The sequence below is a fragment of the Dermacentor variabilis genome, chromosome 1 (assembly GCF_050947875.1).
Source record: "Dermacentor variabilis isolate Ectoservices chromosome 1, ASM5094787v1, whole genome shotgun sequence".
Classification (NCBI taxonomy): domain Eukaryota; kingdom Metazoa; phylum Arthropoda; class Arachnida; order Ixodida; family Ixodidae; genus Dermacentor; species Dermacentor variabilis.
Window position 1 is genome coordinate 2,502,290 of NC_134568.1, and position 14,083 is coordinate 2,516,372.

Genomic DNA, 14,083 nt, shown 5'->3' on the forward strand with positions numbered 1-14,083 from the left:
TCTTCATCTAAACTGCAGGGTACCTTCAGAAAAAACGTTGAGGATCACTGAACTTTAGCTCCGAACATGATTGCTAGAATTTTAAAGTATTTTTTTTAACAAAGCGAACGCAATTCAGCTGTAATATACAACAACGTTGAATGCACATTGATACCGGTGACTTTTTGCGTACGTCTTATCCTCTCCAGATTGGAACATTGTGGGCCAAGTACGACCTTCCAGAGTGGTTGTGCTTCTCGACGCGACAGGACTCCATGACGACTCCTTACTTTTCTACGGGTGCTTGGCATCCCTTCTCGTTTGTAGAGCATTTTATTTAGTGAGAGACGAAGTCGTGCTCGTTTTCTTTTGGATGTTTCACATACTGTAATCCATGCGACCTGCGTTTGTTTTTTCTTTCTCTGTTTCTGCGTGACTGTATTGTTCGTAGCTGGTCACTCTATACTTTGCCGTCGTATTACTTTAGTCCACGTGGTTTGTCATCTCTCTATTTTTTTTTCGTTTCATTCCATTTTCCTTCTATGATGGCGCATACCATCATCATACCATCATACCATCCGAGCTGCGTAGAGCTTGGTCCCACTCTTCCTTATAATATAATAATATTTGGGGTTTTACGTGCCAAAACCACTTTCTGATTATGAGGCACGCCGTAGTGGAGGACTCCGGAAATTTTGACCACCTGGGGTTCTTTAACGTGCACCTAAATCTAAGCACACGGGTGTTTTCGCATTGCGCCCCCATCGAAATGCGGCCGCCGTGGCCGGGATTCGATCCCGCGACCTCGTGCTCAGCAGCCCAACACCATAGCCACTGAGCAACCACGGCGGGTCACTCTTCCTTGGTGATCCTGGCCCCCGCGCCAGGGCGCAACCAGGGTGCGCGTACGGAAAGATTTTGTGCAGGAAGGCCGGGCATGAGTAGGTGCCCGTTTGAAGCCGCCTGCACAGGACTTCTTGAGGTTTATTGAGTGCTTTCTGCGGTAGCGGCATGGTTGTCTTGACCAGCTTATAGTGCTGGGTCAGATCATTGTAAGTGACGAGGGCGTCGCGCTCGCTCACCCATCCTGCCGAGAGGGAGTCCGGGCTCGCACGGTGAGTTAGGTCTCGTGCGGCCTCGTGTGCCGTCTCGTTGAGGTTAGGGGGCGGCCCCTCCAATGATCCCATTTGTGCCGGGAACCAAATGATGCAGTGTGAGGTGAGGTGCCGAGTACCAAGTATTCTGCCGACGGTCGGGGATATGCCCCCTGCTCCGAAGGACAGAACTGCCCTCTTGGAGTCGAAGTATACCAAGCTTTTATCGTCTTCTAGGAGTGCAATGCTGATGGCCGCCTGCTCGGCCACCTCAGGACTATCAGGGCGGACCATGCACGCGTTGATGACCGTGCCATTTTTGTTGTCCACCGCTGCTACATAGGCTCGTCTGCCAGGATATTTGGCTGCGTCCGTAAAGCAGCATGCTTTCCCGGAGGCAGCTGCCTGTCGAAGGAGTGCTTTGGCTCGAGCAAGTCTTCTGCCGATGTTGTGCTCGGGGCTCATATTACAGGGCGGTGGGGGGGGGGGGGGGAGGGGGCTGCCCTGATCTTTTTCATCTGGTCGGATGTTAGCCCGTGGCTGTTACACTCGATTTCCCGAGGCGCAACGCCGGTTTCTCGTAGGATCCATGTGCCCGCAGGTGTGCCGGACAGCCTGGGGTTCTGTGCCCGTTCCCGTGCCTCCGCAATATCGCTCAGCGTGTTGTACATGCCTAATGCTTCTAGTGCCTCCGTGCTCGTGTGCATGGGTAGACCCATGGCTCTCTTGGCGACCTTACGCAGGAGCTTTTCAACCTTGTCTCTCTCCACTTTGGATCATCTGTGCATATTCGCGATGTTTGGATGGTATTTGGAAACTGCAGTTACTCCTAAAGATACGAAAACTTTCGCGAGAAATGGTTAAAAAATAATGTGTGAAGAACTTAAGGAATATCCCTGAAACAACCATAATTTCCACCTCAACTTCTCTTCTTCCCATCTTAAAATTCTTTTTGTATTCCCTTGTTCCTAAATAATAGGCAGGCGTTGTGCGCCTCTCGGTGGCTGTGGTCAGCCTGCTCCTGCCATATTTCCATCTCTGTGCAATGTATATGTGTTTTGAAATGGAATAATAATGTTAACATAATCTAACAATAATAGTAACAATAATAATAATGATAATGACAATAGTAATCCTCTGATGAAGACGTAACTTGCGAAGATGATGTCACGCGAACGATGAATTGAACACTGAAGGCAATTTACTATGTATATTTACAAAAACAACTACCGCACTGGCCACTTAAGCCGACAGCTCGAGACTTGGGAGCAGTTGGCTTTCATCGTCTTGACGAGCGCGCATATCGCCCAAAAGAAACTCGCAATATGCATGAAGCATTATTCCCTGCGGCAGAAGCATCGTCCCGGTGCGTCTAAATATCGGTGCCAACAGGGGCGCAATAAAGTTTGAGGCGTGCGACATGTACAACGTCAGTGGGATGCGGGGCACATGAGGTACTTGCATTGAATAGGGCAATTTCATATGTAAATGGAGTCGCGGCACGCAGCACTCAGTATGGGCCTGTGTACCGAGACAGGAGTTTCTGTGGCAGCCCAACGTGATGGGTTGAGGACTGCAACCGTACTAGAGGTAGACTTCTGGTGCGGTGAAAAGTCGATCACGTGTTGTCGATCTCTGGGTTGTCGACCGTACATGCGCCGTTAGTTCTCTTGGGAAGCCAGGAGGTGAACGTGGGCAATATCGCGTGCTTGCGCTGCCCTTGTGATGGCATTAAAGGGAAGCTGAAAGGTTTTCCAGAAAAAATGAGTGAACATGTGTACATAATGGTTTTCAACCCTCCGAATTCGAATATCGTATCGAAATTGAGCGAAAGAAAGCGCAAATATATTTTATTTCGACGAAAAGTGCAGCAGCGGACACGCCCAGCTCGCGCGTCTCGTTTCCGCCTGTGATTGGTCGGGCGCCTCGTGACGTCAACTCTAGTGACCGACCGCTGCCGCTACACATGAAGCGCGGTGCCAGGTAGTTTGGTGCTGTAATGGAAAATTAAGAGGTAATGGAAAATTTAGAGAGACTGCGTTTTTCTGAGGAATTTGGCTTTACTCCCTACATGTAAGAGCCGATTGCGAAGAGCCGGCCACTCAAAGAAGCAAACGATGCTGGTGCGAGCAGTGCTTTCGACGCGAACGAAAGCGAAGTCTTAGGATCTCCTCGTGTTGGAAATGCTCTTTGGTGAGTATGTTTTTTGCAAAGCGATCTAGTGATCTCGCCGATCTTTCGCCGATCTAGTGAGCTCGTTTCCGGTCAAACAACTATAGTGTTGTGTTCCTGCATGCCTCCTCGTGCACCGTAAGCGGGGATGCGATCGTCGGCATCTGTGCGCTGTCCAAAGCTGTCGGCAATCTACAAAGACGGTTTAAACGCGTGAAAAGCTTCCCGGTTCATGCAGTACGTGTAGTGACCTTCATCTGTGCGCCATCCGCACACTACTCGTAACCGAAGTCGTAAAGGCGGCGAATTCCGTCGGCTACGTGAGACGGTCGGTTAATTCAGGCGTAACTCCTCACTGTTACCGAAAACCGGTACACCAGCTCAAACTCCATTTATCTGAAAAAAGCATTGTAGCAATCACTAGCTTACACGTATTAAAATACACTGAACAATGGTTCGCGCAGTCAGGTTCTTACCTCAAGCTTCCTTCTTTTCACAAAAGCTGCAGCCTTGACAGCTGTGACGAGCTTCTTGTGTACGCGAACACTGACGGCACTGCGCCGGGCCTTAGACGAGCCGACTTGACTGGCAAACCCAACGCACGTTTTAATGATAAATTCTCGTGATAATCGTCGTCACGGAAGTGGTTGGAGCACAGCACTGTTGTTCTTGAGGGCTTGAAATTCTTTCGCTTCACAGCAGCCTCCCACTTCATTAAATGTTTCTTGTCTTGTGGGAAGCAATGGAAGACAACATCATCGCGGCCGCTGGTGCTCGTGCAACCGTAGGCTGCACAGAAAGCCGGCATGATCGGCCCACCACTTCAGGTGATGCTGCGCACGTTGACTACCGCTCTACATACACGCAGACGCACCAACAAAGGAATGCAGGGTCGATCGAAGCAGATTACGCTGGCACGCACGCAGAAACAAGCACGGTCAGGCACGGTCGCAACGGTCGCGCAGGCTGCGAAGGAACAAAACACTAGAGTTGACGGACAACACCGCGGTTTCCGGTCTCCGCTCGCATCGTCAGCGTCAGCAGCAGCGCGCGGCATTCGACGGGGGGCAGAGCTACAGCGCAATTTTAACCGACGATTACGTCGCTCCTAATTGAAAAAAAAAAACCCAAACTTTACCTACATGGTTTATAAGGTTCTCGCATCCGTATATGAGCGTCTTATTGAATTCTACACACTCTTCAGCTTCCCTTTAAGTGCATATTAGCTGATGGGGGGAATGTGTCCAGTGGCAATGTTGGTTCTCGGGCGAACAGCAGATACAACGGGGAATAACCGGCAGTGTCGTGGCGGGAAGAATTATATGCGAATGTGACGTACGGTAAAGCAAGGTCCCAATGAGTATGGTCGCAGGGGACATGCTTTGCAAGTATGTATATTGGGGTTCCATTCAGACATTCCGTGAGACCATTAGTTTGCGGATGGTAAGACATAGTCAGCTTGTGACTGGTTGAGCAGGACTGCAGGACGTCAGCGATTACAATGAGCAATTGGCGCCGAGTTCCATGTTGCAAAATCACGCATAGTAAAAGGAAATTGGGGACACCTGTGGCGCAGCTTGTTGGCAGCTCTCTGGGGATTGCGCAGCGCGTGGCGTAATCTGTCGCCATAGCGACCCACTTGTTGCCAGATGTTGATAGAGGGGCAAGGCTAAGTAAGTCCAAGCCCGCGCGAAGGAACGGCTCCGACAGGACGTCGAGCGGTTGAAGGCATCCGGCAGGGAGCGTTCACGGTGTTTTCTGGCGCTGGCCTTTCTCACACGCCGCAACATATTTCCGGACGGAGCGGGAAAGACTTGGCCGAAAGAAGCGTCGGCAAATCCTGTCGTAAGTGCGGGAAACGCCAATGTGACCGGCGGTTCGTAAGTCGTGAAGTTCATGAAGAACCGCTGACGGTATGTGTTTAGGAACGACGAGAAGTATGGCAAGACCATCGGGTCGAACGTTGTGGGGGTATAATGCACCATGCCGCAGGAAACTCTAGTGAAAGGAAGAATCGGAAGTTGGCGCACAAGGTGGCATCACGGCGTTGCTCGTCGATGACGTGGAGCAGTTGAGAAACGGATAAAACGCAAGCGTGGTATCAGTGTGAGTAATGACGGGTGATTCGTCCACTGGACAACGTGATAAAGTGTCTGCGTCTTGATGTAAACGGTCCGATTCGTACATTACTGTGTATGAATATTCTTGTAACCGCAGAGCCCAGTGACCAAGCCGACCGGTAGGACCCTTGAGTGACGAGAGCGAGCAGAGTGTGTGATGGTCCGTGATTAACGAGAAGTGCGTCCCATACTAATATGGGCGGAATTTAGAAACCGCCCAAATGAGAGCCAGGCATTGACGCTCTGTAATCGAATAGTTGCTTCCGCTCCTGAGGAGGTGGCTAGCGTAGGCGATGGCACGATCTTGTCCCCGTTGGCGTTGGGAATCGCCAACCTCCATCAAAGATGTTAGGCGAACGATGGATTGAATACTAAGGACTATTTACAAAGTTTATTTACAAAAACAAGTGCAGCACTGGCCAGTTCAGCCGACAGGTCAAGAATCAGGAGCACTTCGTCTTCTTCGTCGGGGCGCCCGCGCGCATCGCTCAAGAGAAACACGCGATATGCATGTACAAAATATATTTCCTCGAAAGTGTTCTAGGCGCGTGAGCAGAAGAAAATGAAGAGCACAGCAGGGAGCTGTCTCGTGCTTCGCGCAGCCGCCTCCATTCTGTGGGAGCAACTAGGCGCTTTCGTCGCGCAGTGCTTCATCTAAACAATCCGGCGAACTTTCCAGGACGCGACCAGCGGGAACTCCTTCTTTTCCGCCGAGCAAAACTCTTGCGACGCCTCGTGTCAATCGTGATGCAACGGCCTCAATTCGATGCGACGACTTCGCACCAGGATACAAAGACGACTGGCCACGGATTTCGTCATGCTGCTCAACAAGACGACGGCTGCGGCGGCGTTCAGGGGTCAGCAACTGTGTCCGCAGACGGCGACCATCGATCTCACCGTTGTCGTGGGTGGACGAAACGCGGCAGGGATCCCGGGGTCTTTCCTTCTGGCGGCTGCCACGTGTCGGTAATCCATTGGTCCAGAGATGTTTGCCGGAGCGTCTTGGTCAACGAAACAGTCGACAGGTGAATATTTTTACATGTTCTATCAGCCTAACCATATCATTTCTGAGAGAGAGTTTAAAACTAGCCTCCATGCAGTGCTCTGGCGAGAGGTCACCCTCATCTTGGTGGCACCCTACACACAAGGTCCGTGGGAATGATCGCGCGAAGCAATTTTAGGGTTATTTCGAATACTTCTTATCACTTAGATGCATTCCGAATAGAAACCTGCATCTCCTTTGTACATTGAGTGCGCAGGCGCTTTCAACCTGTTCAGCGGGCATGTTGTAGCTTGCCTAAATATGTTTCATGCACCAGAGAAGGACGAACACAAAGAGAACACACGCTACACTGCGTTTGCTTCGTGAGGGTGTGTTCTTTTAGTGTAAGCCTTATTGGATTGCCTGTGATGATTTCAAGTAACCAAAAGCTGAGGAAGGAGAAGTACTTTGATTGTAGCTGGGTGTTTGCCCCTGGCAGGTTGTTTTCGTTAATAAAACGTAGAAAATGATGGTTAGGTGCCATCTGCTTTTGACAGCACTTCTAGAGGAATGAGGATTTTTTGCATAAGCGCCCAAGAGCCTAAAGCATTGCGGTACGATTAGGCTCTTAATAAAATATTAATAAAGAAAGATAAATAATTTGATATTTTCTTACTAACGTGCTGTTAAAGTGTTTAGCATTGAAATTCATTGTGTGAACGAAAAATATACAGGAGAAAAAACAAACTATCAAGTAACATTTATCAACCGTGATGCAAAGAGTCTGATTTGCCGCGAAATTTTTATATTGTAGCGGAAAGCCCCACCAGCGAGTCAGTCAAAGACATTGTGGTCGCGGATCGGCTGGTGCAATCTCGGCGTGGCTTCTCGCTCCAGCTTCACCAACCAAGACGATGGTTCACAGGAGGCGGAACGAGCTGGCAGCTGGTACAGTGTGTCATCCCAGGAGGCGCCAGCCCCGCGTCCTGAAAAACTCCGCCCACCGCCTGACCATCGCAGGAGCACTGCGCAGTCCTGGCCGCAGTTCCAGCGGTGGTGCTTGGCGCAAGGGCGGCGTGTCTCGCTGCGCGTGCACCAACAACTTTTGCGTGGATGGCTCCGCGCGTGTAGTCGAGGAGCCCGCCGTCGTCGCCTTCGACGCGCTGCCCTGTACCACGGCGAGCACGACGAGACCTTCAACACACGTGCGGGGAGTTCCAGTTCCGCGAGGCTGAGCACTTCGCCGCTATTGGGACTTTGGCGGAGTAATTTTCACAGAGATTCCCGCATTTCTCAAGCAGTACAAGGACGTCCTGGCTCTTCTTTCGGACGTCATAGGCTTCCATAACATCGGCTGTGCAATCGTCGATACGGAAGCCTGACTGCACGCGCGAAACTTTCCCGGAATGGCGTATCTCGAGAATTCCGCGGATGACGCGGCTCACAGAAGACGGGAACATTTCTGCGTTGTTTTTTTTTTCGTAGAGTCCTGCCGGAATTTGTATGCCGCTTCACTCTAAGATCAGCAAGGTGTTACATTTTTTGTGTTTTTAAATAAATACATTGTAACGTGTGCGATATTCGTAGTTTTTCCTGAATATTTCCTTTTTAGAGGGCCACCCTTTTTTTGCATTCTCGGAATTTACGCATATCTCCTTGTTATAACGGTCATGAGAGAGCACATCTTGACTTCACATATACCTGGCTTACACTGAACAAAGCCAATAAAAGGGGAAGAGGGGACACATGAAGCACTGCGATCTTTGTCCCCGCTTCGCTCTCTTTTTTCGTCCTTGTTTATCCTCCACTACGTACGTGAAGTTAAGATGTACCGATTCGTTGAAATCGCCGCACCAGTCAAATTAATTTCTCTTTGCCTGGCAGGTATAACCTGCGACTTAGTAGCTTATACCTATATCTCCTGTTTAGTTTACGGTTAGGACGTCTCATATCTAACTTCAGGTAATATTGTAGGCTGCACACGTTTAAGGTGGCCAGTCAGCCTGCAATATTTTCTGAAGGGATACTGACTAGACATCCGAACTAAAAACTAAAAACGCAACAGCAGAGGGGAAGATTAAGATAATAAATTTATGGATTGCCTCACATCTGTAGCCGATTAATCTGTATATACAAATAAAATCGCCCTTTGCAAAACCAAGGAGGTTCGAGTACGCTTTTCAACACGCAGCATTCTTTACAGGCGTCGTCCTCTCGGTCACGGAGAGAGATAATAGAAGCCGTCCAATGCTTGGCATTATGACAAAATGTCCTGAGCTGCCGTGCTGGCTTACCGACTATGGTTTTGCGCTGCTAAACAGGAGGTCACGGGATGAAATCCCGCCTGCGGCGGCAGCATTTCGATGGGCGTGGAATGCAAAACGTGCGTTTCCACTGCATTGGGGGCACATTAAAGATCCCATGTGGGTCAAACTTAATCTCGGTTTCCCCACTGAGGCATGCCTCTTAAAGAAATCGCACTTTTGGCACGTGAACCCCTGGAACGAAATAAAATTAAACAAAATATCCTTGACATGTGGGTGCGGTGTGAAGGCAACATATAGAACAATTGGGCTGTTGTTAGGGTGTTGGTTGGCGGTAAAGATCAGCTGCAGGACCGCCCTGCACTGGTGTCCATTGATGAGTTAGACGTGGGGTTCTTGCTGCTCCATTTATTGTGAGTGAGACGGAGTCTCGCCGTGTGATCGATGCCTGGAGGCTTGACAGGCATTACACAAGTCTGCCTGTGCCTCGATTTCGTTTTGCCCTGTTTTAACCTTCAGTTCCGCTCACTCGGTGGTCGGTAGCACGCCTGTTCCAGTGTTTCTTCTCTACTTTGTAGCGTTGTGACCAGGCCGTGGTGTTTGTTCATTTCCCGGAAAACTATTGCGCAAGGGCACCCAGACAATGTGGAAATCTATGACTTCATTTGTAAGCAACATGACTCAGCGATATATGTTGATTTTGTAAGGGGGTGCACTCACAAAATAGGATAATTTATTTTAAAGTAGTTGCTTTAGGCTATGTGGATTGTTGTGGCCGGTTCGTCCACTGGGAACTTTGCAGCTCTTGCACCCTCCAAGTGTGTCCTAATATGCAGCTATGCGTCAATGTGTCCGTCTTGCACTGATGCATCAGAGTACATACGAAACGCGATGCGTGACGCCCCTAGGGTGGATAGTGTGCTCATACCATGTCCTTTTGCTTGAGTTCCCCGTTTATATAGAAGAAAGGAACGACATAAGGAAACGATGCAATTCCCGCCAATGACGCATACTTAGCAAAGTGTGCTAGGACAAATAATTTCATTTACCGGTAGTAATTCTATCTATCTATCTATCTATCTATCTATCTATCTATCTATCTATCTGTCTGTCTGTCTGTCTGTCTGTCTGTCTGTCTGTCTGTCTGTCTGTCTGTCTGTCTGTCTGTCTGTCTGTCTGTCTGTCTGTCTGTCTGTCTGTCTGTCTGTCTGTCTGTCTGTCTGTCTGTCTGTCTGTCTGTCTGTCTGTCTGTCTGTCTGTCTGTCTGTCTGTCTGTCTGTCTGTCTGTCTGTCTGTCTGTCTGTCTGTCTGTCTGTCTGTCTGTCTGTCTGTCTGTCTGTCTGTCTGTCTGTCTGTCTGTCTGTCTGTCTGTCTGTCTGTCTGTCTGTCTGTCTGTCTGTCTGTCTGTCTGTCTGTCTGTCTGTCTGTCTGTCTGTCTGTCTGTCTGTCTGTCTGTCTGTCTGTCTGTCTGTCTGTCTGTCTGTCTGTCTGTCTGTCTGTCTGTCTGTCTGTCTGTCTGTCTGTCTGTCTGTCTGTCTGTCTGTCTGTCTGTCTGTCTGTCTGTCTGTCTGTCTGTCTGTCTGTCTGTCTGTCTGTCTGTCTGTCTGTCTGTCTGTCTGTCTGTCTGTCTGTCTGTCTGTCTGTCTAACTAGCTAGCTAGATAACTAAGTGACTGACTAACTTACTAACCGTTTTCCCGCCAATCGGGGTCGCTGTGTAGTCCATGGTCCAGTGGTACGCTACCGCACGTGGCTGCCGTGCTGAATGAATAGGATTCAAAACCAACCGTCCTACCACTGCCAACAGGCCATTGCTGCAAGCGGCGGTGGGAGCTTAATGAGGAGGAAGATTCCGCCTGCAAGCAGCATGTCGAGCTTGACTAGCCTCTTTCAAACAAGCCTGTTTTGTAATGGTAAAAAAATTTCGAGGTTACCCGGATTTACACTTTCTTTAAAGCTTTCCCTCTCTCCATTGCATTTAATCTCCAGCATCTTGAACAATCCCCGTAGTGGTTACGAGGAGGTCGTCTACGAGTACGACTGCAAGCATCTCTTGAAGATCACGTATATGAGGATATCACGTGCAACCGGCCTTAACACCTATCTGTGACGAACGCCAGGGGAGAGCTCAAGTTCCACCACAGGGAAGCCATATGGCAGGCTCTGCACACCACTCCCTCATTGACGAAATAACTGGACACTCAAAGGACAGGCTGCACACGATCATGGAGCAGGACCAGGAGTTCTTCGACAAACACATCTTTGAGAAACACGCCATTCTCGTCGCCATCTACGGGCAGTCGCCCGATGCGCACGTCAGGCACCTCGAGGGAGGAGGTGGAGGAAGAAATAAAGAGAGAGGGCAGGGATGTTAACTAGAGATGCGTCTGGTGGCCTCCTCTACTCTGGGGGATGGGAAAGAGGGAATAGAAAGGTGTGATAGAGCGAGTGAGAGGAAAGGGTGGAAAGGCGTGGAGAACTCGCACACACACGCGGAAGGCCTGAGCAAGTCAAAGGCGTTCACATAGGCCAGTCGCACCCCAAAAATACAAAAGTGCATTCAACAGCTTCACCTCGAGGGAGACTCCGTAGGGAGAGGGGTCCTCGCGGTTCGCAGCACCACCTCGCACCCATCAAGGGTTATGACCTCGTCGGGCACAGAATGGGCTTCAAGTCAAGGTGCGGTGGCGTCGCCGTGTACAACAACATTGTCAGGCGCTGTTTCGCGGTCGAATCCATTAGGCTACATTTGTCGCCCCACGTGGACGATACGCTAGTGTACAGTGGCGTAGGAGACATCTCCATGAGTCAGGCAAGTTACAACGGCCAAAACATCGCCGTGGCCGCTTTCCACGTTTATCCCAGGGCCATCTAAAAGATTGTGCAACGATTCATGCCAATCCACCTAATAGCTTACACCAAAACTGCATTCATACCTTCGTACGACAGTGCTTGGGAACGAGACATGCCGCTCGCCCGGTGGGGGGTCCTTAACATCAACCTCTTGAAGTTTAAAAAACGTGTGGTTTCCGCCGTACACGAGGGAGGCGTGTGGCGTGGAGCTGGCCTCTCTCGACATTGTACCCACGGCAAGGACTGGGGGTGTGTTCGATCACAACTTCGTCCGCGAAATCAGAAACATGAGACCTCACACGCATGCATCGTACTTCTCTGTCCCGCACCCATGCTAGCGTATATGAAGCTCGCGAATCCACGTAAAATTGCCGCTTGACTGGCCGCTTGAGGGCGTTTGCGTTTTTTTCATGAGCTTCTTTCACGCTCCTAAAAACACTTTTATGTAGCCCGTATTTAGCAACGGAAAACTGTATCGGGAGTTTTTCATGTTGCTCTACAATTTTCTCATATACACTTTTCATCTAATCATAATATTCGAGAGGTTGAATAAGAATTAAGATTTATTATGTAATTAGGCGTAATTAAAGAAATAACCCGAGTATCTCCAAGCGACCGTGAACAACGTTACTTTGATTCGGTACAGCTACGTGGGATTTGCATATTTTAAATCTTGGTGCATGATAGTTGGGACACCCAATATGTAGAGATATCAGGTTACGCGAGCATGTGTAGTCTTTGCTTCCCAGAGTAGCTGCGTGCGTGATAGTACGTGTTTTATGAGTGAGTGAGTGAGTGAGTGAGTGAGTGAGTGAGTGAGTGAGTGAGTGAGTGAGTGAGTGAGTGAGTGAGTGAGTGAGTGAGTGAGTGAGTGAGTGAGTGAGTGAGTGAGTGAGTGAGTGAGTGAGTGAGTGAGTGAGTGAGTGAGTGAGTGAGTCAGTCAGTCAGTCAGTCAGTGAAGAAACTTTGTTGCAAGTCTGGCGAGGAGGCGAACTCGTCGCGCACCCGGCTAGTCCCACGTCGGGACCGGCAGGCCTAGCCCACCGGCCCGGTAGCGGGCACGCCGGACAGCCAGGATTTGCTTTTCTAGAGCGGGGCTGCGCAGAAGCGAGTCCCACTCCTCCTTGGTGAACTTGGGGTAAGTCGACCCGCACTGCCAGAGCATGTGCGCTAGAGTGGAGGTCTGCCCGCAGGACGGGCAGGCGTCGTCGCGATACACGTCGGGGTAAGCCTCGTGGAGAACGGACGGACACGAATATGTGCTAGTCTGTAGAAGTCTAAGCGAAACGGCTTGCGCCCTATTCAACTCGGGGTGAGGGGGTGGAAAGACCCTTCTAGACATGTAGAAGATTTAATAACCTAGTTGTGAGTAGCGGGAGCGTCTCTGTGGCCGTAGGGAGGAGGGGAGACGGCGCTCCTTACAGAGGAAGCGCGGTCGGTGAGGTCACGCGCAGCCTCGTTAGCAGATTCATTGAGGTACGGGGGAGCACCCTCGACCCACCTTACGTGAACTTGAAACCAGTGGATTGAATTATGCGTGAGAGCACAGGGACTCGAGCTGCAAAGAAAACGAGCAGTTTGCTTGGCGATGCAACCCTTTTGAGAATCCCTAACTGCCGTTTTCGAATCGCTATAGATCTCGGACCCACGACCGTCTAGCAGGGCGAGGGCGATCGCGGCTTGCTCGGGGACTCCGGGATCTCGAAGTGCGAATGGAGGCGTTATTGGAAAGCTTGCCGCTGGAGTCGACCACAAGGACGGCAAAGGTCTTCCCATCGCTGTACTCCGCGGCTTCGACGAAGCTTCCTCAATTGTCTCATTGCTTGATCTGTTTGAGGATGGCTGCTGTTCTGGCCTTGCGTCTGCCCTCGTTGTGGATGGGATGGACGTTTCTGGGCACAGGGACCACTTCGAACTTGTCTCAAATGCACCTAGGGATCGGGGTACTGACCATCGGGAATCCCACAGGGTGGTAACTCTGGTCTTCGAGGATGGGTTTACCTGCCGCTGTGGTGCTAAGGCGAGTGAGTTGCGCGCGTTCTTGAGCTTCGGCAATCTCCTCGGCGGCGGTATTATGCACCCCCAGCTTGAGGAGATCCTCGGTATAGGTCCTGATGGGTAGCCCAAAAGCCCTCGTGACTACTTTGCGGATGAGAGCGTTGAGCTTGTCTCGCTCCGCTCTGAGCCAGTTGTGCATAGAAATCGGACAGAAGAAATTTGCATAGAATTGCAAACAGACACCGAGGCATGAAGGAAAACAATTTCCTCAGGCTGATCAATGCCATCGTACTATGCCACAGCACGTGTTTTATGCATTGATTTTCTGTTAGTCTTCCCTTCCTTTGTCTCTTAGCAAAAATAAGTAGCGCTTTCACAACTTTACACACAAAATGAATGTTTTTCCCTGAAGTTCATTTCGATATGACGTAAACGATTGCATCACGTTCAATGTTGACTCTAGGAAGCCCGATAAATTTAAAGAAGTTCAAAGTGCGTCATAAAGGCCACGATGCACAGCCAAATAGCGAAGAGTACACAAACATCTATCTGCACGCAGCTTTAGAAGCTTGTGGAATGTAGTGCGTAGATTCCAGTGGCCAACGCCGCAGGAGAGATCGAA

The 14,083-nt window shown here is 50.1% G+C and overlaps 1 protein-coding gene across 1 annotated transcript; it reads left to right on the plus strand.

The window, feature by feature from the left end:
• The first annotated feature begins 1,662 nt into the window (after positions 1-1,662).
• On the plus strand, positions 1,663-7,922 carry LOC142574891 (uncharacterized). Its single transcript, XM_075683891.1, has 3 exons — positions 1,663-1,674; positions 5,995-6,390; positions 7,162-7,922. Exons 1-3 carry the CDS (start codon positions 1,663-1,665, stop codon positions 7,693-7,695), a joined length of 942 nt encoding a protein of 313 aa, XP_075540006.1. The 3' UTR covers positions 7,696-7,922.
• The last annotated feature ends 6,161 nt before the right edge of the window (positions 7,923-14,083 follow it).

Excerpts from the sequence above, each read along its gene's own strand:
- LOC142574891 (XM_075683891.1), top strand. Across the intron at positions 6,391-7,161 it reads GTCAACGAAACAGTCGACAG|CGGAAAGCCCCACCAGCGAG; the intron begins GTGAATATTTTT and ends TTTATATTGTAG.